Below are 24,059 nucleotides of genomic sequence, written 5' to 3' on the forward strand. Positions count from 1 at the left end.
AAAATAAGAGGATAAAATGAGACGACATAATAGCGTTATTGTAATTTAAATGATATAACAGAGGGGGGGGGGGGGGGGGGGGCAGCGGATCATTTTGGAAGACAAAATTTCAGCAAAAATAAATAAACCGACGTTAAATTAATATATCATTAAAATTAATTATATAAGAATTCAGTTCTAATTTGAAATAAAATAAGCATTCAGCTTGCTTAATTAAATTAGTGATTACCAATTCTCAGACACGGCACAATATTTTAGCGAAGAATCTTTCGAAAGAAAAAAAAAAAACTAGCAAAGAAGTACCATTGGTTTGGCCAAACCTTTCTCATTTGGTTTGGCTCTGTTTTCAGAATGATCTCTCTGTTTCTTTCTCTAGCATTTCTTCCTGACAACAATCGGTACGTTCTCTGATACTCATATGACTCTTATGGGATACTTCTATGTTTCCTTGTTGTTTGGCTGCCGAGAAAACTGAAGAAACTATAACCAAATGAAATTAAAGTTTTCTGAAATTTTAATCTTACGAGTTTTATTTTTATTTTATTTTTTGCCTCACTTCGAAATGAGGAAAAGCCCATATTAGCTATGTCAATTCAATTTTTTGTGTTTCATGTAAGTTCGGTTTTTTGTTTCCTCGCAGAATAACAGAAAATTTGTTTCTACAATACCTAACTAATTTCTTTGGTTTTCTCTGCGGCCGAACATAGGAATTGGGTTTTTGGTGAAGGGATTCCTTTACAGTTTTTAATAAAACTTTTGTTTAATAATTTCTACGTTGTTCAGGATATAACTCTGTTTTCCTTTTTAGATTATTGCTTTCGTGTGGAAGCGCAGGAAGCAGAAATGGGAACGAGAAACATCACTTTTTGAGATTGTTTTGCCCTTTCCAATATTTGAGATTGGTTGGGATAATGCAACAGTAGATAATATTTTAGTTTTCGTTGTTGTTCGAAATTTATGCAAATTAAAAACTGATGGTTCTTTGTGTGATTTTGGTGGTTGCATGATCATATGATCCATTGAATTATGAGCTTTCAGTGGATTATGGTATTCAGTTAGCTCAAAAGGTTTTGTGGGTTTTCCTATCCTGTTGTGAAAGTTTGGGTTTTTATATTAGAGTGTCTAATTTTGTGTAAACATTTTGGTTTATCGGTACTGGACGGTTGGAGGGCGAGTTAAAGAGACTATTCATGTAATGGATCATAGTTATTCCGAGGAAAGTGATTCAATTGTTGATTTGGAAAGTGGTGAGACCACAAGCGAAGAAGATGGAATTGAAGACTTGGATGTGGGTGGTAAGCATGCAAAGAAAATGTTGAGTAGGCTGAGGAGTGGATGTATTAGTTTTGATGGATCAGTGGGGGATATTGATGGATTAGATTCAACAAAGACTGTATTACAGCCTGATGAGAATTTGGAGATATTGGAAGGTGAGGTGGAAGGAAAGGCAGTGGGTATGGTGAAGATGAAAATGGCAAATGAGAAAAGGAAAAAGGCGAGCTCTAAGAAGCCTCCCAAGCCACCCCGTCCTCCTACTGGTCCGTTATTGGATGCAGCAGATATGAAGTTGGTCAGAGAAATTTCTGAGCTTGCAAGATTGAGGCGTGCAAGGATTGAACGAAGGAAGGAAGTGAAGAAAATGAGAGCAGATAAAGCATCATCTTCAAATGGTAACCTTGTTGCATTGGTCATCACCATGCTCTTCTTCTTTGTGATAATCTTCCAGGGTAATTTTGTCCTACTAATCCTGTTTACTACTATGGAGATTGCATTATGTTGTCACTGATTGATAATTTATTTTTTCTTTTTGGTTGTTTGTTATTCATCTCATCACCTTAAAAGGTCTTCACTGAATATAAAGGCTTTTGAAAAAAAAATTAAAAATTTATTCTTCTCCTCAAGAGTGATGACACTGAAAAGATAATAAGGTAATAGTCCTCTCAAAATTATATAATAGGTATAAACAAATAAATTTTGGTATTGCAGAGTAGCTGAGGAATATGAGAATATGGTATATACTGGTGCCAATTTAATCCTTGTTTGTGTGTGCACGCGCGTTTCATATATTTTTGTTTGTACATTTCCCAGCTTATAGTTGACCTTCATTCAATAATTATTTTTTTTTCTACTTTCAGGTATATTGGGCTTTCGAATGTGATGCCTCAAGATGTGGTCGTCTTCAGATTTCACCAAGTAGATTCCTGTACACATCTGCTTCTTGTCCTTTTTCTCCCCTTATCATTGTTTCGGTTTGGCTTTGCAATTTATGTTATAATTATATTCCATGTTTGATAATATATCAGATTACTTACTTGATCTGATGTGATAAATAGCAATGCTACTTTGTTTCCAGTTTCTTATTTTGCTAAGACGTGTGCAAATATTTGTAATTATTTGTTAGATAGCTGCAAAAGTACCATGCTTATTTTACAGGCAAGTGATTGTAGACAATATAATGGGATTACCAAACAAGGAGAAATATAAGAACAATGCTCTCTCTGACTTTTTATCTATCTGTCTCTCTCTTTGACTTATTAAATTCTATATGCAAGTTTGTTTTGTAATTTGACATATAAAATGCAGGAGTTTGCTTTAGAAGTGTTCAAGTATTAGTCTCCACATATCCAGAGTCCTCAATGATAGTAGTTGGTGGTGAGATTCAAGTTGAATAGTTTAACACCCTTCTGCTAGGGGACCAATGGACCTGATTCTTGGATCCCCAAGTATGTTACTCTCTCCATTTCAACTTTTAACATAGAAAAACGTCTCTGCAATTACTAACTCCATTTTGAGGCTTCTTGTTGACATCATAGTGTTTATTGTTGAAGAATGAGAACTTTGCATAGCTGCAGAAAATCTAAACTTTGTTGTCTTTAGGTCTTGCTAAATCCTTTGTTCCATGAGGTATACTTTTGGTAGATCCCGGAGTCTCCTACAGGTGTGGATAATTAATAGATCTTTTGGGCAGGATCTGATGAAACTCTGGATCCTGATTTGTCCATGTGTGGCAAAGTTATCAATCTTTGGTTTCACGGAAATATAGCCAGTTTGGTCACAGTTAATGTTATCATTCCCATGGGGCACAAAGCACATAGAGCTGGATTCACAAGGACTCTGGTGCAGGCTCGCGGCTTCATTTTATGGTGAATATGGCTGTTTAAGGTTCCTATTGTCCTGTGGCCAGACATGGAGGAAGGAGTAACTTTTTCCCCCATTGTCCCCTCTGATAAGAGAATGTAACATCAGCAGAAACTATTCTGATGACATTTCTTTTACATACAAAAAAATATCATCAAAAACTATATTATGTATAGATGATATGAATTTTGTTGTGAACTTCAATTTATTTTTCTTCCATTGTCCACAATGATAAGAGAATGTAATAGCATCATTATATGATTTATGCATAAAGTATGTGGCTTTTCTATTGAACTCTCTCTCTCTCACTTTTTATACCACCTTGTAACTGCTAAGGATTTTGAAAATATTGTGCCACTGATCTTAAATCGCAGTACTAAGAAGATGCACTCCGACCAGACAAGACAAGGAATCTAAAAAAGATAAGTAAAAGGAGGAAAAAGATAAGTTTGCCAAAGTGAGAAAGTAAACATGTCAATAAAAGGAGGGACAGAGTCCTGACTGACCCAATTAATCGAAGAACTTTTCCAATTGCCACCATCCATGCAACCGAAGTGCTCCCCACTTGAAAAGTTAAAAGGATAGAACATCGATTCAACATAATAATAGTAAAAAAATATTACCGGTATTCTGTAGCTTGCAGTTAATGGTTGATGCCAAGATTACCATTTTTCTAAACAATTTGCACCAATCATCTTCGTTATGTCAACTGTTTATTGGACATATCGGGGAAAGCCAAAAGTAATTCAATAATTGTCTGCAATAAAATGAGCTAAATACATGAAGGTGGAATCCATATCCATAACAAGGCCTCCTCCTCTTATGGTTGAATAACTTGTATGATTGATGCTGCAGTTACCAGGCTGTTTAACCCCGGTTCATGCAGAAATACTTCGAATTAAGCTCCTAAATTGTGTCCATAAAATTGCTCAAAAAGATCACGAACACTAAGATGCTAAAACTCTGGAGAAAATAAAACAGTTTCATGTGGAGATGTCCAGCTATCACGTTCTCTAACAACCATCTTGATCTTAATCCTCAGTAGGATCAGCTATTAAAAAACTAATTAAGATTTCACAGACTGAACTCGAGGCCTCCAGAGTCCCAGCCTATACTTGTGGGCATATTTCAATATCAGCTTCCTCTGCAAGACAAAAAACGGGTGTAAGAATTTATGCAAGATTTTTTTTTTTTTGGGACGGGAGGGGGTGTTAGTAGAATTTAAGAAAGCCAACCAGGAGTAATCATGTCTAATATCACAGAATCGTGGCCCAAGTTTTAACAAGTAGTAAGCATAGAATGGCAGCCTCATTTACAAGTTATTAACAGCATAAAAGAGATACGTGCAAGACCTGATTCATACCATTTTCCCCCCTCCATACCTCATAAATGTAATTCATCCATGTTAAGGCCAATGTATTTTCTGTGTGTCTATTTATATATATGTCCGTGTGCGTGTGTATAAAGATATAGATGAACCCAACTATATTCATCCACAAAGTCGCAAAATGGCATCTGGCAATACAGCCACGGTCAAAGGTCTAACCACTCGTATTCACGTAATATTTTCTACTGCCTGCCATCCTCGAACTAGTTCACAATACCAATAGGTTTTGAATGAGACCCGGGTAAAACAGAATCTAGAGATTGCTACTAACTTAATTTTTTGATAAGTAATGCCTCACACTACTATAATAGGCCAAAATTTTATCGGTAGCCAATAAGAGAACCAACCATTAGCACATAATATGATGAGACAATAGAGAACCATTAACACTAAAGTTATTACATCTTCAAAGTCATCATACTATAGCAGTCCTATTATGTCTTGGAAGTCAAGCAAGGTCTAACATTTCCATCGATCAAGGCCAATCAAAGCCTCAGGGTTGAGGCATAGTAAAATGTAACAACCTATCAAGATCAATATGACATGATAACTTGTTATATTTCATACCATGTGACAAATGTCAAGCTGAGATATCATTCGACAGCCATATTCATACCAAAACCAGATCACTGAGCTACCATGATTGTATACTTGAATAAAAATAAACTGCTGCCATATAGGAACATATCACTGCGATAAAACAACATGCTACAGCATCACTATACCCATAACACACGCATGAAATCTAGACAAAAATATATTAATTCAGAAATAATAGTTGCTCAACTGCAAACCAAAATTGGTTGCATAAAAACTTAAAATAAAAATAAATAGAGAGAGAGAGAGAGAGAAACTCATGCTGACAACAGAGAATCTCTGTGATAGTCACAATTACCTTAAAGATGAAACTCAAAAAAACAAATTCAAATATTAATCAACATAACCTGCATCTCTCTTTACACGTCAACAAAATAATGAAATTTATCAAAGTACAAAGTCCCACAAGTAAGAAAAGAGTTTTGCAACTGTAAAACAGGCTTCCATCTATCTTTTGCCAACCTAATATTATGCAAACATCAAGAAATAGCTCATTGTGAGTTTACACTGCTTAGACAAGCTCATCATAGCTATGCTATTGCCGACAAAATATGGAGAACCTTTCAGACAATAATTGGGCATCAGAATGAACAATCTGTGACCTAATTAGAAGTTACCTTGCGCTATATCAGCATACTGGGACCATAAAAAAGGAAAGAGTTTATAGTTTGGCTGCAAGCCCCAGCATGATAAGTGTGTATGGCAGGAAAAAACATAACTTGATCATTTACCAGCAACCTGTTCTTTTATGTCAAACCTTATTTGCTAACTTGGAGGAAACATTACAAACAGGGTAACCAGAACTTCTGAATAAGAACTCAAAAGTGCTAATCGCAAATCATTAGAAATACATTCCTATGTACAAATATATCTCTAACCACAATTATGATGAAACCCACGTGCACATATCAGACATGAAAGCATGCATGCACATTGTTCCAAAGAGACGAGAATAATCTGCAGTGAATACCTGTTGGCATGGTATGCCAAGTTTCTTGAGCTTAAGAGTTCGAGAGACAAGCAGCTTCTGAAAGTCACCAATCTCAGACTCAAGCTTAGCCACATGGGATTCGACCCCTTTGCCTATTCCATTCAAAAACTCTGGTATGCCAACCTTTTCTGCAACAATACCAAGCAGAGCCTCAAACTCAATCATTGCTTCTAATTTCCTAATGCCCTAAATATTCTTTTTGGTTGCAAAAATAGCATAAGAAAAATATATGAATTTCTTGATGAAAATACTGGTAATTGGGGGCTTGAGAAACAAGTTACAAGACTCCTCGAACTAAGCCTAATACGACTATTTGCCGTTTGGCTTAGTTAAGGCAGGTTTTCAATTTTCAGAAACCCAGACAGCTCAATAAGAATACTATGTTCAGTTTATTTCTTATTTTCTCATTATCTCTGTATCTCAGGAATCAAACAATATCCAAGAAAAAAAAAAAAAAAAAAAAAAAACCTTTATTCTCACCCCATTTATTTTCGTTGATGCATAATTTTTACTATTAAAAAGAAAAGTAAACGGCGTCAATTCTTTGGAATTCTTTCCTCAGTTTTTTCCAGGAACCAAAGGGAAGCAGAAAATAAATCGTACAGCAAAAAATCAAAATTCCGCACAGCTATTTAGCATAGTAGAGACAAGTTTCTTTTCCAGGAAGAGCCCAGCAACACGAATCGCTATACCCAGAAATTATTTTCCCTTTTTCCCGAAGTTCTCTTAAATATTATCAGCAACCACGCGCAAACAGAGAGAAAATGGCGTGATGAATTCGTGCTAAACCCCGAGAAGAAAATTACCTACATAAAGGGAGGATTTGGAAAAGAACCGGGAAAACACAGGTGTTGGATGTGGCTGTGTTGAGATCCAAATCGGCCTCGTTTTGAGAATTATTTGCCTCAACGCCATCGTCTTCCACTGCTTCTACGAGTGACTTTCACTAGAGAGACTCAAAAACCACAGACGGGTTTTAGGAGCGGTTCATAAACGGCATGTCGTCTATTGAAATTGCAAAACTCGTAATCGGGCTATGGAGTTTTTAGCCCATTTATGATTCGAACGGAATAGTGAATACCAATTCAGGCATCTAGGCCATTAGATACCAACATAATCTCTCAACATCCTCAAAATACCATCTTTCCAAACCTTTATTAAAGAAAATTTAAAAATGAAAAAAACAAAAAAGGAAAAAGATAATGGCCACCCTGTGGTGGCCACCACGAACGGCCTAAATAGGGGTGCCATGGTTGTCAAAAACATCATGGTTAGAAAATCATGATGGTTCCTTCTACAACACAATATAGTTTTCGTTGTTAAGGACATGTTTCACACTCTGCCCTTTGCTCTATCCAATCACTTGAGGTAAGAAAACTTAAGGGGACCTGGAGTGCCAGGAAACACTTCCAATACCTAAGTCAGTATATATTCAAGAATAAGAAAGAGAGTGGAGAAAATATCTTAACCCATAATACATTTTTCCAAGCTTTTATATTTTTCTCTCTGCTCGAGTCTTCCACTTATGCCTTGGGGGGCAAGTTGTTGCATTTAATGCGGTGGCCTTTGTCGGGATCTCTGTCGACGCTCCAGTGCAATTAATGCAATGACTATATGTTCAAGAGTAAGAGAGATAGAGAGTAGAGAATATCTTAGCTCATAATACATTTTTTGGTTTTTCCAATCTTTTATACTTTTCTCTGTACTCGAGCGTTCCACACATGCCTTGGGGGGCAAGCTATTGCATTTAATGTTGTGGTCTTTGTCAAGGAGAAGATCCTCTATCGAGATCTTTGTCGACACTCCAATCGATGCAATTAATGCAGTGACTAGTGAGGTTCCCGCGAGTCAACCGATTATGAGAATGCTCGTATGAATGTGATTCTGGTTCCTTCTACTTCCTTATTAGTCTTGGGCTTACCACCTCTGGGTCATGGGCCTTACTAGCTATGTGCTGGGCCTAACCAAATCAGAGATGAATATGTCCCTCTAGTCAGGCTATCCAATCTTAGCCTCTCCCGTGTGGCCAGAGTCTTCGGTAGTCAAGGGCGGTCCAATCTAAATCAGTCCCAATACCCAAAAGCTAACAAGGAGTGCTATGCTTTTTTAATTTTTGCTATTTATATATGCCCAAAACTTTCACGTTCAAACATACTTTCAATAGGTCACACCACTTTTTCAAACTCATCATAACATCCTCTAAAAATGTGTGTACAGCTATTCATTAACACTTTTACATTTTTACATCTAAATATTACCTTACAGTTTTGTACCCAAACTTCATTTGATTTCATAAAACACTGAAGACAATACACAATAGTATACACTATAAATTAATGTTTTAATGTATACACCAAGGATAACTTGGGCTCAAAATTGAAATTTGAGTAGGCTCAATTTTTTTTAAAAATAAATATTCCAAAATTCAAAATTAGAAAATTTTGAAGGAATTGCATATTCCAAAGTTAAGATAGGAACAAAAAAAGTCGCACACAAAATTACAGAATTTTTTTTTTTAAAATGACATTAAAGAAATTAACAAAAAAATTCTATTTATAATAGTTTGTGAGTATTTAGAGTGAGGTAATCTCAGATATTCTGTTAATAGTAATAAAAAATAATAAATAGTAATATTATTTAATATTTTATTATTATTATTTTTTATTTACTTTTCATAATTTTTTATTACTATTTATTAAAGTAGATAAAAAATAAAAAAAAAATTAATAATAGTGGAATTGTTGAATTGAATTTGAGAATTGAAAAGTGCATCGCGAGTATCGAAATCGGCCAGCCGGCCTATGCCTTTAAGGCCCATTGTTCAAATCTCCATAATCATGATCGCTTTTTTTTTTTTTTTTTTAATTAGTGAGGTGCTCGATAATTAAGATTATTTTATTTATAAGTAAGGTTATTTAAAAATAACTTTATAAAATATTTTATAAAATAACTTTATAGAATAATGAAATAGTATAAGATGAAACTTAATGCTATGTATCAAATTTACTTTAAAAATAAAATATTTTATAATTTAACATATTATTTAAACTTTATTTTATAAAAAGAAATATTTTAATTGAATTCAACTTAATATTATACAATTATTTTTATTATAAAACAAATTTAATAAACCATATAAAACTATATTAACTTATAAATTTATTTTTATGTAATCTATATAAGAATTATCTTTCATAAAATTATTTTACAAGCTAAAGAGTTGCGATTGCATTTAGTAAAAAGTATTGAATCCATTTTATGCAAAAATATCTTTTTATGATCAGTTGCGTTTGGTGGTAGTAAAGTATTTTTAAATATATTCGAATATTTTGTAAATAGTAATAAAATATTTTGTAAATAATAATAAAACGTAATAACAAATTAATAATAAAATATTAAATAATAATAAAACATAACTAAAAATTAATAATAAAATATTCCAAAATATTCTCAAAGACCTCTCACTCACATATGACATCAAATACCATACACATAAATATCTCTCTCTAAGAATTTAATAGTTTAATTTACACTGAGAATTAAAAAATATATCCTTCACGTAAAAAAAAAAAACTCACAAAAAACGACAACAACCGACAAATCACAAAGGTAAAAGAGAGTCAAAATAACAAAGATATTACATTATAAAAAAGAAAAACTGCAAATATATTTAAAGATATATCCTTCGAGTTCGAGCCCTATGCCAGATTTGAGATTCCCCACCGAAGAGTTGCATTATTTTTTGCCCCAAACTGACCAAAATACCCCTCCTAAAAATAAAACGAAAGACAAAAAATCTCATCCTGATTCACGTGCCTGCCTCGCTGTCACGTGCTCAGCTACCCCTCTCTCTCTCTCTCTCTCTCTCTCTCTTCTAAGAACTATAAGCTCATCGCAGCTTCGATATCTCCGCCGCTACGTTGGAATCCAGCTTCGAAAGGGGGGAAATTCTAGACAGTGCAACCGCAGAAGACGAAGAAGAAGCAAAGCATGGAGACCAAGGCGACGGACTCGAACGCCGTTACCATCCCCCACATGACGTCGTCCACGATCCACGACAAGCTCAGATCCCGCCACGACCACCTCCTCGTCACGACCAAACCCCACCTCGGCGTGAGGTACGAGGAGAATAATCCCGGCCACCTCGAAACCGACGACCTGCCGACCGAGACGAAGCACTCCAAGTCCAGCCACCGGAATGCTGACGTGGCCCACGACATCACTCTTTCTCCCTCCCTCCCTCCCTACCTTCCTTTCTTTCTCTCGTATTTTCTAGCATCTTGTAAAATCAGAGGGCTTTTATAACGATGGTCAAGGTAGGTAATAATAATAAGGTGCTTCGCTGTGTAATGTTTAATGGTTAACGGTGGGGCCCCACCAAAGGACGAAAGACCTTGGACCGGTGGATTGGGGGGCAGCAGATTGTTAACGGCCAATGATCATCACTTCTAAGTGATGACGTGTATTTTATTAACGGTTGAGATTGAATTCAGGCTTTTCTGGAATGTGGAGGAAAAAACAAAAGAAAAAAAAGGTAGTGCAGCAGGTAAGACAAAATATGCATTATTTTGAAATTAAACTTGGGAGGGAAAACATTTTGGTATTTCTCTAATCAAAATTGAAATTTTTTGTATTTTTGTGACATGATAACATGACATCATGGCAATATATGTCACATAAATTTATTTTACATGTCTTTGTTCATTTTAGACATAAATTCAAAAGAAAAAAAAAAGGTTAAATTTAGACATCAATGGTATATGTTATATAGTACAATATTTCATATTGATGTGAAAGTCTAAAATATCAATTAGAGTTCTTTTATTTCCAAATCGATATGTAGAGTACACTATTAACATCACTTAAATGATAAGATTTGGTTTGTAATACCAAGTTATGCCACATAAGCAGTCTGTGGTATATAGGTCTTAAAATAACAATATGTTAGTATTCAATCAATTAACTAGTAAAAGTATTTATATTTTGAGTTTTTTTTAATTACTTTGAATTTCACAATAAATGATATATTTATTATCAACTTAGAGAAGTCTTAAGTTTTCAGTTGCGTTTGGATGTTGAACTGAATTGAGTTGAGTTAAGTTAAGATGATAAAATATTATTAGAATATTATTTTTTAATATTATTATTATTTTATGATTTGAAAAAGTTAAACTGTTTATTATATTTTGTATTAGAATTTGAAAAAGTTGTAATGATGAGTTGAGATGAGTTGAGGTGATTTTAAATTCCAAACGTACCCGACTTAGAAATCTTAGAAAAATAAATTTATAAATTTATGTGATACATGAGATCTATTTTATTATTAAATATGATTTATAATTTAATAATGTATCAATATATATCAATTAATTTTTTTAAGATCTATTTGTAGACGAAATATTTATAATAGTCCTTTTTCTAATCAGTTTCTCAAGTTAATATTAGTAGTAGTCTCTGAACTTGAAATCATCGTTCAGTTCACAGTTACAAGTCAATATTTTATTTTCAAGCTTTTTTAAATTTAAAATTTAAATACCTACCACAAAAAAGTAATTGAATACTAACATCATATCTGGAATGTGGTTTACAAAAAACGTTTTTCTTTAGCACCGGTTTTTTTTTAATACCTTTCCCACCATATTTTAAATATTTCAAAATTCAAATTAGCACCTAACATTTCTATCTACACCATCAGCTTGGCATGCACTAAAGTCATCGACAAAGTTTTATTTTATTTTATTTTATTTATACAATGGGTTGGGGGTTTCGAACCTAAGTTTTTTATTTGAAAAACTGGATCTTGTATCATCAGGCCATTAAACTCTTGACAAGTCATCAACAAAGTTTAATGTAAATCGGTTTCGTTTGGATTCATAACTCATCTCAACTCATTATTACAACTTTTTCAAATTCTAACAAAAAATATAATAAACAATTCAACTTTTTTAAATTCTAAAACAATAATAATAATAATAATAAATAATATTCTAATAATATTTTAGCAACTCAACTCAACTCACTTCAATATCCAAACGCACTCTTAATTTTTACAAGTTTGTGTTCGCATTGTTAATAATTCACATTTAAATCTATGTGAATTACAAATTGTAATATTGGGAATCCACAAACTGCAAAGAATTACCCACAAACACAATTCAAAAACAATATTAAAGAATTCAAAAGATGTATATGTAGGAAAAAATTATAAGTTTTTTAAAAAAAGTAAACAACCAGTATGTTTTCATAAAGAATAATACTAGATCTAGTTTTATGGTACGCAAGTCTATGTATTCATTTTGAAAAAAATAAATATTTTTTATGTGAGTTTTAAATTTATCCACTTTCTCAAATACAGTGTGAGAAACTTACACATTCTAAAACTGTAAAAATATTTTCCTTTTACAAAAAACATAATTACCATAGAATACTCATATTATGTTACCATTTGATCTATTCATATTTGTGTTTCTAGTCAGAATAATAATAGGTTTACTACCATACTATTACCCATTTACTACTTTTTTTGTATTTGAATTTTTTTTAATTTGTTATTTTACTTAATGATTAATGAAGTGGATATTAATAAAGTTATATATTTTTTAAATTTTTTCTTAATGATTAAAGATGTTAAAAAAATACTTAAAAAAAAAGAAAATAAAAACTTAAAATATATTTAGGTAATAGATGATTGTAATAGAGTAGTAAAAACTTAAACAGAGGCTATCTTCGCAAGATGTTGGTGTAAGATTAGAAGATGAATTTCCTTAGTTATTAAGAAAAAAAGAGTTCATTAAAAGCGCATGTGGGCTTTATTTAATGCAGCTCACATATTTGTTGAGTGGTCGTCAGAATAACTTATAAGTATATATATATTCATCATATATATTTTTTTTAAGAAAATTAATACTTATTGAGAAGGCTACTCATTTAATTAAAAAAATATATTATAAATAAAAGAAAAATTATAAATTTTTATATTTTTTATTAATTTAAAATTTCTAAATAAATAATAATTTTATATAATATCAACACAGAGGTAATAATTCTAATGTTAATTATAGTCTCGCGGTATGGCACATTCTGATTTGGACACCACAAAGGATGGCCCACTTGCTAGATCAACGGTCTTGATTGCCGAAACGAAGTAGTCGTTCTCTACCAGTCAATCAACACAAAATGGAAGCTAGCTATAGAATAATAACAACAATCATAATAAAAACAAAAACAATCCAATCCTAAATTATTAGTTGGTTTCTACCTTCCACCTCTGTCCTCCACTTGTGCGGCATAACTTTAGGCTTGATTTGTCAAACTGATTTTCCTTTTCTGAAAAAGTCTTATTGCAACTGATTTTGTACATCATATTAATATTAAAATTAAATGTAAGATATTTATTTAATAAAATAATACGAATTAAAAATAAAAATCATTTTCGTATAATAGAGAAATTTATTCATCTTTAAAAAAAATATTTATTTATTTTTTAATAAAAAAAAATTATGTGAGTATTAGTACACGATTTGATGCATCAAACTGTTTGTACCTAGCAAATCTTTTTTCTTTTTTAAGCTAATGATATTTTTAGCAAATAATTCTCAAAATAAGTTTGTCTAACATATTATTTTTTAAAAATGATATTTACAGTTTGAAAGTTTGCAAGTTCTACTTATTTTTTTTAAAAAATAAATAAATATAAGACTCATATAAAAAAAAATTAATTTCTTAATGTCGAACCTTTTATTCTTTTTTAAAAAGATTGTTTGAGACTTGCATATCTTAAAACTGTATTTACCATTACTCTTTTTATAAAATATATTTAACATAATACATGAATTACGTAAATTTATGAAATGTATTTGTGAATCACTAATTTGCTTTTGTTTTTCTAGTGATTTTAATTTATAAAGAGAAAATCACTAAATGACACTACAAGTCTTACTCAACCCCCAAATTAAAGGCGATGATTAAAATCAACCAGCCAAGAAAAAAGTGAGAGGAAGAGATCAAATGGCGTAATGGAGGATCTTCCTAGTTCATCTTTGATTATATGGCGGGCTGCAAGCGGAGGAGAAGAAGATATGAAAATAGAGGTGAGGGGAAGAAAGACTTCTGAAGAAATTAAATGAACCCTAAATGGGTTTTGATGTTTATAAATTAAATTGGTTAGATTTTAAATAAAAAATATAACATATTTTTGTTTATATATTCATGCAAAAGTGCTAAGTTTACCGTCTGATCTTATAAAAAGAAGTTTAAAGATTGTCATACTGTAATATAATATGTCATATATACTATACGATAAAATAATTTTATAATTTATAGTACTATATTAAGTCACAGTAATTTGAAAATTTTATTTATAAATTAATAATTTCTCCATTAAATAAGGTCATTGATCCATTATCACTTTTTTTTTCTTTTTTCGGTAGAGTTTCGAACCTAATACTCCCATTTGAAGACCACGTCATCCATTTGCAAATTTTATTCATTTAATCATTGATCCTTGCAGTCATCCGAGACAACAAGTAGAAAATCCGTTGAACAAGTTGGCAGAGTTTAGGAGTCCGAACTTAGAACGCTTGTTACCCATCCACATTTCAACCTGATCAATTTTAACCAAAGTTAAAAGAGCAATGTTAGGTACAGTTTTTGTTTGGAAATTAAAATGCAAGTCTAGACAATTTTATTTTTAAAATTTTTTAAAATTAGAAAACTACCCATCTTAAAATGATTTTTTTCTCATTTAATAAAAGGTTTGCACATACAGTCCTCAAATAGGGATTGCAAATAAAATTTCTTAAATTTAAAAGCACCATTGTTTAGCATAGGCCTAGTTGCACCGCTACTCTCCTCCGGGACCATCGTAAACAAACAACGCTCAGCCTCATGCCCATGTTTGGCTATCCACACACGTCTCCTACCAAAAATGGTTCTGGCGATAGAGTGATTGTAGATACAATTATGAGTTATGCAAGCATCGTGAACTCTTTTTGAAAAAGAGCAGTATTTACCATTAAAAAATTAATTTTTTTATGCACATATCATATTTATTCACTTTTTTCAAAATGAATACGCGATATTTGCGCAACACATGATTGTAAATATTATTCCTCTTTTTCTATTAACTTAACAATGTGGTATGCAATATTGCCACGTCCATGGGACAATCAGAGCGATAATAGTGGGATCATTAAACATTGTGGAACACTGGAAATTCAAAACGGAATGAAATAAATAATAATAATATATATATATATATATATATATATATATTGATAAAATTGCCATATAATATTAGTATGTCATGTATGTCAATTTTTGGTTGGCTGACTTGACAAATTTAGCATGTCACGTAAGCCGACCCAAGGTAAGGCCAGTTATGCCATTGTCAAAGTTCTCATCTCATACAATACCTCGAAAAATAAAAGTGTGGTACTTTTATTTTATTTTTTTAGAAAAATATAAAAATCATTGCATTAAATAAATATTTAAATAAAGTCTGAATTTAAATATTTTCTCACTTGTGCAAGGTCCATGATACTAATTTTTGTTATTCAATATAATGAATAAGAGAAGTATTATTTATCATTTTCACACTATATATTAACACGTGTTTTATCATTTTTGTTATTCTTTTTAAACACACATATTTACACAATTCATACTTTTAAATAATTTTTTTTTTTTAATTTTGCTAAGTTGAAGTACAAAATTTACAAGGAAGCCTAATTTTAAATTATTGTATTAAATATAAAATTAAAAAGAAAAATTTAAATAAAGCCTCATTTTATTCAAAACTTTAAGAATTATAATTATTTATATTTCATTTCATTATAAATAAGAAGCCTCATTTTAGATTTTACCTTAAGCCATAATTTATATCAAGCCGCTCTTGATGTCACGTGTTAACATAATTGAAAACTAATACATAGGGCTCGTTTAGATAGTGAGATTAGTTGAATAAAATATTGTTAGAATATTATTTTTTAATATTATTATTGTTTTAATATTTGAAAAAATTGAATTGTTTATTATATTTTGTATGAGAATTTGAAAAAATTATAATGATGAGATGAGATGAGATGAAATAGGTTGAGAGTGTTTCTGTATCCAAATGAGGCCATAGTATTAATATGCCACATGGCAATTTTTTTTTTCTTTAGTCTTTTAACAGAAGATTAATGGAAGTATCTAATTACGGATTTTATAAAAATGAAAAATATCCTCTTTAATTTATAAAGATGTGAAAACTGCCTTTATCATATCTGGACGAAAATTCGATTGTTTTAAATTTTACAATTAATCCAAAAAATAGAGAAAAGAGTAATAAATGGGAAGGTCAAGAGGATATAAAGATTTGAAAGCTCCAACAGCTACACACATGCCGTGCTATGCGCACACGTACAACACAAAACTGAACCAACAAGTTAACTTCCAAGAATACGACCCTCAACCCGACCCACCCGCCTTTTTATATCCATCCCTGATCTCCCTCTCTGTTCCTCTCTGCGCCATTTCCCCGAACGTTTGCACAGCAGAGCGGAGCAAATAGCAATACCTCGCGCGGGCAGACCCTAGGGAGCCGCCGAAAGGGAAAGGCACAATGTCTCTGAGGCCCAGCAACACGCGCACGGAAGTGCGGAAGAAGTCGTACAAGACGGGTGTTGACGCGGACGAGGCTCGGAGGAGGAGGGAGGACAATCTGGTGGAGATCAGGAAGAACAAGCGCGAGGACAACCTCTTGAAGAAGCGTAGAGAGGGCCTCCTTGGCCTCAGCTCCCAACCCTTGCAGCAACTTGCTGATTCCTCCCAAAACGCCGCCGCTCTGGAAAAGCGGGTATTTTCCCTTAATATTCATTTATTTTATCCTGAATCCGTTCTGCTGTGGGTTTATGATTGATGGGTTTTTTGGGATTTTTTCGTTTGTCTTGCAATGTTTATCCTTGATGAAAATTGTAGTAGAACTTTGTCCTATTGGGTATCTGATTGCTTTATAAAAATTGGGGCAATTTGGTTGATTTCAAATGTAGAAAAGGGAGGGATTAGTGATTTCATTTAATACCCGGAAAAAAGTTACAACTTCATTTGATATGTGTTTATCGTTTAGATTGATTGGATTTTGTGGACACGGGAAACGTTTTAACTTGTTTTCTATGTTTATTTGCTTAGAAATGTAACATTAGAAATATGAATTTTATGTTTATCGCTATGTGGAGATAATAGCAAGCATGAATTTTAAGTCACCTGAGAAAGACGGAACTAATTCTTATGTTTAGTTTAATGCATTATTATTGTTTGGTATTATCTGAAGCCGTTTGTAGTAATGAAAAATTATAGGAAAGATGGAGTTACTCGATTTTGAGTTTGAGGTAGTTTATAATTTTGGACCCAACAAAAAAGCATCATAAATCCTATTTAGATGAACATCAATCCTACAGTATGCATTCATTTTTACATCTTTATGGATGGAGTGTGATGTCTGTTGAGGAGCTCTATTAGGAAACTGAAGCTTCCGTGATTTTCTCCAGCAAATGAATCTGATGTTTGATTTTATGTGTTGGGTGTTGTACCTTCCTTTACAGCTGGAAAGTATTCCTGCGATGGTGCAAGGAGTATGGTCTGAGGATCCCAACTCACAATTGGAATCAACTACTCAGTTTAGAAAGCTACTGTCGATAGGTATGGCTGCAGTTGCTAATAATTTTTTTAGAGGAATATCACTGGATGTTGTTGATTGTTTGATTTGAATTTGAGTATTTTCATGTAGAGCGCAGCCCTCCCATTGATGAGGTAATCAAAGCAGGGGTGGTTCCTCGGTTTGTGGAGTTCCTGGGGAGGCATGATCTGCCCCAACTACAAGTAGGGACTCTTTGTAGCTTTAAGTCTCTGTGCAAGTAAAACTGTCAGTAAGAAATGTCAGTACAATATGGGACTGACTTTTCCTATGTGTGTAGTTTGAAGCAGCATGGGCTTTGACCAATGTTGCATCTGGAACATCAGAGCATACACGGGTTGTCATTGAACATGGTGCTGTCCCTATGTTTGTGCAACTTCTTAGCTCTGCTAGTGATGACGTCAGGGAGCAGGTTAGCTCACTTCTTTTATTGTATAAATTTCAGAAAGTTTGCTTGAAATTTCTGTTCATGATTTTTTGTGTTTCAATTTTAGTGCTTTTTTCCCAAATAAAAATCGTTTTCCTCCTTTCTCCTGCTGATATATATATATATATATATTTTATCACCTTTAAAGGATTGTACTGGATTCGGATTTGGATTTTTCATACTTTAGAATTATTCCAAGGTTTAATATCACATTATTTTTATTTTTATTTTTTTATTCTTAGATGTATTTTTAGTATGTTTACAATCATCGCTTTCTTTTTTCTTGGTCAGGCGGTATGGGCTTTAGGAAATGTTGCTGGTGATTCCCCAACTTGTAGGGATCTTGTTCTTGGTCATGGTGCACTCGTGCCATTACTATCTCAGTTGAATGAACACTCAAAATTGTCCATGCTGAGGAATGCTACATGGACTTTATCTAACTTTTGTCGTGGCAAGCCACCAACACCATTTGATCAGGTGAGAAGCCATCCATGGTATTTCAATCTATTCCTTTGAACATGTTTATGCAGTAGATTATATCTTTAATGTTGACTTGAGTTCTTTCATAGCTGCATATTTACTGATAATAATTACTTATAAAAAATATTTACTGATAATAATTGTGTGAAAAAAAAATTCCTTGGTTTGTCAGGTGAAGGCTGCCTTACCAATTCTGCAGAAACTTATTTACCTGAATGATGAAGAAGTTCTGACAGATGCTTGCTGGGCCCTATCTTATCTTTCAGATGGCCCGAATGATAAAATTCAGGCTGTTATTGAAGCAGGTGTCTGTCCACGACTTGTGGAGCTTCTGCTGTAAGTTTCCATGCTCTCTACAAAGATCTCAAATGTGGCACCGACTTCCATTTGTTCTAGTATGGTTTAGCTTTTTCTTCTTTTTGAAAAATTCAGGAAAATATTCCCCACCTATGTTTTGTACATCCCTTTTATCTTCTGTTGCCTTTTCTTTTCAGTTGTATGGTCCTGGGTCAATTACTGATTTTTTTTTGGTTTTAGTCATCCCTCACCTACAGTTCTTATACCTGCCCTTCGGACTGTGGGAAACGTTGTTACGGGTGATGATGCTCAGACTCAGGTATTGGCATAGTTTGTATACCCAATTTTTAATTCTTACTATGCCATTCATAGGTCAAGGCTATTATTGTTTATCTCAAAGCTGTTGGAGATCTATCTTATTGGGAACTCTGCTCTACTAAATGTTCGTTTTGGATTGCTTTTGACTTGACTTTAATTTTGTGCACCCATGTTTGCCTAGTGTTCATTAGATTGGAGTAATGAAGTATTTTTTACTTTAAGCACATTCTTTTTGCATGCAGTAATTTGATACTGTACTCTTGTGATTGGATAACCTAGACGATATCGATCAATGCTCTTTTTTTTTTATAAAGAAGTTATTATAAGCATGCATTAGAAGACTATTAATTAATAAATTGAGCCATATTTTAAATACTATTTGCCTCCACTCTGTCACGTATGTATATGAATGGAATTGCTTCTTTTTCTTGCCCATACATAGCAACAAAGTGACCTTGACCTTGATATGCATTTTTCAGTTTGTAATTGAAAACCAAGTGCTCCCTTGTCTCTATCAACTTCTTACACAAAATCACAAAAAAAGCATCAAGAAGGAAGCTTGTTGGACAATCTCAAATATCACTGCTGGGAATAGAGGTCAAATACAGGTATGGAATTCCCCTTATATATGATATAGCCCAAAAGTTTTTCATGTATTTAACAATGTTTATGGCACCCATTTGATCCACACTACTAGAATTTTCATCTATGGGTTGCTTGATGGTGTTAATCATTTATCATTAGAACAAAAATAATGATTACGTGGTGTTCTTGATTCGAAACTCGTGGTTCTTAAAAACTTACCCTCTTTAATGCTGGGTATTTGACATTTTTTTGGGAGGTGGGTTTTGAGACCCCCGCATAAGCCATGGCCTTAGACCAGATAAGCATTCATCTTCTTGGAGTGGATTGTTCCTTATACGGACGTTATGTAATTAGTTGCATCATCAAAAGTGCTGGTCTTCATTCCTTACCACCCATCCTCGATTGCTTGCTCTTGTTAGCTTTTCAAGTTCTGTTATGATTCCTGAAAATGTAGTGGAATATTGTTTTTCTTGAGCATTTTCTTGTTGATTGCTGTTGCGTATTTCCATGGGCCAAGAATCACTCAACATAACTATATTTTTGTATGTAAACCCATTTGTAAGGGTAAAATAAATTGTTTGTATACCCACTTGTTCACATAGAAAGTTTTCACTTGGAGCCTTTGTTTTTAGGAGGATAATCCCCCAACAAAACCATACTTTGGATCGGCTAGAAATGCTGACAGTTGTGGGTTTTCATGTTCTTTTCCTTGAATAGACAACAAGTTTTAGCACAATTTGTGATCAGTTCTTTACAAGGCTGCTAGAATGCTAGATGAGTGTTATCAATTATAATTGTTATCTTTTACATGATTAATTCCTTATAATTGTTATCTATTACAATTTTGTGTTTCAGGCTGTTATTGAGGCCAATATTATTCTCCCTCTTGTACATCTTCTCCAAAGTGCCGAGTTTGACATCAAGAAGGAGGCTGCATGGGCTATATCAAATGCTACTTCTGGAGGATCACATGATCAGATACAGTATGCTTTACTCTAACACTGACTTTTCTTATATACCTTCACATTCTAGCTTGCTTATATGCCTGTGCTATCTCACATGGATAGCGAGATCCGTGGCTTGCTGATGCCCTTATCGGGTGGTTTGCTTTTTTATTCTTTTCTATTAACCTAAATTTTTTTGCTCCCATCCTCCTTTTTTCTAAGCAAAACAAAGCAAATACCATATCATATACTCCAGGTTGAGGATAGGCTTTTCTAAAACAATAATTTATGAATTAATGGTTAATGCTTGTTCTTGGAGACCATTCTTATGTTTGTAACAGAATGAACATTCTGGCTCAAATTTCTTATAATTGCAAGTTGGAAGAACACCTTCCATTGGTTTTGACCCGAGAGACACGTATATCTCATAAATGATCCTTTTCATTTTGTTTTATACATACGATAGAGTTCATCTTGTAATTTTATGAAAAAAATTTCAATATTATGCATTAGACAAAACCATGCACTGACATGCATAATCTATCTTCTTGTAGATTCCTGGTGAGCCAAGGTTGCATTAAGCCTCTATGTGATCTTCTAATCTGTCCAGACCCAAGGATTGTGACAGTGTGCCTTGAAGGGCTTGAGAACATTCTGAAGGTGGGTGAGGCTGACAGAGAAATGGGAATGAATAATGGAATCAATGTATATGCACAAGCGATTGATGACTGTGATGGATTGGATAAGATCGAGAATCTGCAGAGCCATGACAACAATGAGATTTATGAGAAGGCTGTGAAGATCTTGGAGAGATATTGGGCCGAGGAAGACGAGGAAGAGCAGAGCCTCCAGGAGAATGGGAATGGAGAGCAACAGGGTTTTAATTTTGGAACAAACCAGCCTAACCTTCCCCCTGGTGGCTTCAAATTTGGGTAAATTGACAGTTTAGGATACTGTTTTCTAGCTTTGTAGGCCTCCTTACTTTCTCTGTTTCAGTGAATTTTCAAACTTATTTTTGTATTCCCCCTCATTTGCCAAGGGTCAGGGTTTTTGGTCTGGCATATAGGCTTTATTTGTGTATGATTGGCACCAAGTGTTATGGCTTCGACTTGCTTGTTTCCATCTTGATTTGTATCTCTATACCTAATAGCTAAAAAGTTGTCATTGTGGTTACCTTAGCTTGAGTCCAGCTTTGTGCTCCTTAAATTTTCTCTCTGTATCTTGGATTTACAAGAAAATATTATACACAGAGAGAGAGAGAGAGAGAGAGTGAGACAAGAGTGAGAACCTCTCAATGTAGGACTCCTTTTGAAAGTCATGCAGCACTAATAACTGGGATTTTAAAAGATTTCCATTAATGCAAAGACTGATGATTGCCCTCCATTTCTATTGCTTCTTTGCATTTTTTTTGTTCACTCAGACTCGCACCAACATAGCATGTTGCTGATACAAGGTGGTTGGTTGGTTGACCAATAAGAGGGGTAAGCTAATTTGGATTTTCTGATTCAATATCCAATTTATGATAATAAAACAAAGACGTTCTTCACGAAAAAAAAAAAGAAGAGAAAATATTGTCAGTTTTTCTTTTTCAATTTATTTGATTTCTAAAGAATACAAATTTCACTGAATTATGCTCAGGGAGCCCCAAAAATCAAGAATATATATATATATATATATATATATATTTGTATGTTGTGTATATAAATATTTTTAAAAAAAATCCTGCATTCCATGGATTTTAAATTCTGATTTTTTTTAGCTTAATTTCGCTAAATAGAAAAGGGACAAGAAGGAAAAAGCCCAGAAAAAAAGATATCCGGCTCATTGAGTCTGATAGTTCCACTCCCACCTTCTCCCCCAACCAGAATCATCTGCAAATCGAAGGGAACCCCATACAAAACCTAGCAATGGCGAAGACCCAAGCCGAAGACCAAGGTCAAGACTAGTATGGCGTCTTCCTTTACTACAAGTACAACGAGATCCCCGAAATCAACGAGCTTCTTCGCCTTCAATGAAACCAACTGCGACTCCCTCGATCTCCTCGGCCGTGTCCGCCTCTCTCCACATGGCGTCAACGTCACTGTATGCCCCCCTCCCCCTCCTTCCTTCCTTCACTTTCCATTCGTTTCCCAAGAAATAAAAACTGTTTCTTTTTTTCTCTAAAAGGTTCAAGACGAATTTCTCATACGTAGATTAGTGGGAAGTTTTCCTTGTTGGAGAAACACATTTCTTCCGTCATCTCAACTATTTTATTCGAAGGGACTGACTTCAAGCTTGCGGCTTGTGATCGTGATCGCCCTCTGAATGATGTCGTTGCATAGGAATGTGGATTCATTGGTCTTTCCCTTCGAGGAGTGTCAAGGTAATTCTAATGGATTTTTCCTTGCTTTCTACAGTTTGAACAAGCTCAAGGGCTTTTATATACATCCTTTACATGATGTTTCTCTCCCTTTCTAATAAATTCTCGTGTTACTTAGAGAAGGGGAGAAAACTGTCACCCATTGACAGACAACATGTACACATGGCCAAATCTATCAACTTTTTGAATGACTCAGATACTTGTTTTTTGTTCTCAATAATTTTTAAACAATGTTATTTTGTTTTAGTTTCTGTATCTTTACTTTGTTCTCCTTTCTTCTTTAATGGTTAATCTACAAGTATTCATGGGGTACTAATAGATAATAAAAAGCAAGTATTTATGGATAAGTACTGCTACATCCACAAATGAACTATATAAAATAATCATATAAGCTGACGTGGCTTCATCTAATATGTTAGATTTATTTTATAATAAAAGTAACTTAATAATCAGACAAATTGCATCAAGTCACATCAATTTATGAGATTGTTTTGGTGTAATCTCATTGAAGTTAAAGTATTTCCCTTTATAGATTACTGTCTATCATTAATTATGAAAAGTGTTTAAAGTTGCTTGTCTATGTTTTGGGCCCATCTGATTTTTCCTAACATTCTAATAATGCTAAGTACAAAACTGATCTCCAAGAAACTCAGAATCTTATGGCCTGCATGGTTTTGGCAGAATGCTCCAGTTTTAAAAGAAGACTGATCCATCATTAGACCAAAAAACCTCAAATCTGTTGAGCTAGTTTTGTTAAGCACCTCACGAATTACCTACATCTATCAATCCTGCTTTACAGAGCTCCAGTGTCAATCGAACAACGGTCCTCCCCCCTACATTTTGCAGCAAAAAACAGGCGGAT

At 33.5% G+C, this 24,059-nt stretch overlaps 4 protein-coding genes across 14 annotated transcripts; 2 read left to right on the forward strand and 2 right to left on the reverse strand.

Moving 5' to 3' along the window:
- The first annotated feature begins 247 nt into the window (after window positions 1-247).
- LOC121260355 lies at window positions 248-3,432 on the forward strand. Of its 11 annotated transcripts, none has more exons than XR_005939698.1 (4): window positions 248-1,670; window positions 2,136-2,203; window positions 2,584-2,723; window positions 2,969-3,432. XR_005939698.1 is itself a non-coding variant. In XM_041162196.1 (3 exons), exons 1-2 carry the CDS (start codon window positions 1,196-1,198, stop codon window positions 2,156-2,158), a joined length of 498 nt encoding a protein of 165 aa, XP_041018130.1. In that variant the 5' UTR covers window positions 265-1,195; the 3' UTR covers window positions 2,159-2,193; window positions 2,969-3,432. The 11 variants fall into 11 exon arrangements, 4 of the variants coding, with proteins under 4 accessions (XP_041018130.1, XP_041018129.1, XP_041018127.1 ...); XR_005939699.1 differs by having other exon boundaries at window positions 249-1,670; window positions 2,136-2,193; XR_005939694.1 differs by lacking the exon at window positions 2,136-2,203 and having other exon boundaries at window positions 251-398; window positions 809-1,727.
- A 434-nt stretch (window positions 3,433-3,866) lies between these two features.
- LOC121260356 lies at window positions 3,867-7,096 on the reverse strand. The gene is made up of 3 exons (XM_041162197.1): window positions 6,920-7,096; window positions 6,093-6,241; window positions 3,867-4,282 (listed from the first exon to the last, which is right to left on the reverse strand). The coding sequence occupies exons 1-3, from the start codon at window positions 7,026-7,028 to the stop codon at window positions 4,205-4,207; spliced, it is 336 nt and encodes a 111-aa protein (XP_041018131.1). The 5' UTR covers window positions 7,029-7,096; the 3' UTR covers window positions 3,867-4,204.
- A 2,616-nt stretch (window positions 7,097-9,712) lies between these two features.
- LOC121261428 lies at window positions 9,713-10,403 on the reverse strand. The gene has a single exon (XM_041163781.1). The coding sequence runs from the start codon at window positions 10,331-10,333 to the stop codon at window positions 10,064-10,066; it is 270 nt and encodes an 89-aa protein (XP_041019715.1). The 5' UTR covers window positions 10,334-10,403; the 3' UTR covers window positions 9,713-10,063.
- A 6,094-nt stretch (window positions 10,404-16,497) lies between these two features.
- LOC121260350 (importin subunit alpha-4) lies at window positions 16,498-22,011 on the forward strand. The gene is made up of 10 exons (XM_041162187.1): window positions 16,498-16,950; window positions 17,696-17,792; window positions 17,881-17,972; window positions 18,068-18,199; window positions 18,506-18,691; window positions 18,867-19,030; window positions 19,232-19,310; window positions 19,789-19,917; window positions 20,750-20,877; window positions 21,393-22,011. Exons 1-10 carry the CDS (start codon window positions 16,717-16,719, stop codon window positions 21,772-21,774), a joined length of 1,623 nt encoding a protein of 540 aa, XP_041018121.1. The 5' UTR covers window positions 16,498-16,716; the 3' UTR covers window positions 21,775-22,011.
- Window positions 22,012-24,059: the final 2,048 nt, after the last annotated feature.

This window comes from Juglans microcarpa x Juglans regia, chromosome 4D (assembly GCF_004785595.1).
Source record: "Juglans microcarpa x Juglans regia isolate MS1-56 chromosome 4D, Jm3101_v1.0, whole genome shotgun sequence".
NCBI lineage: Eukaryota > Viridiplantae > Streptophyta > Magnoliopsida > Fagales > Juglandaceae > Juglans > Juglans microcarpa x Juglans regia.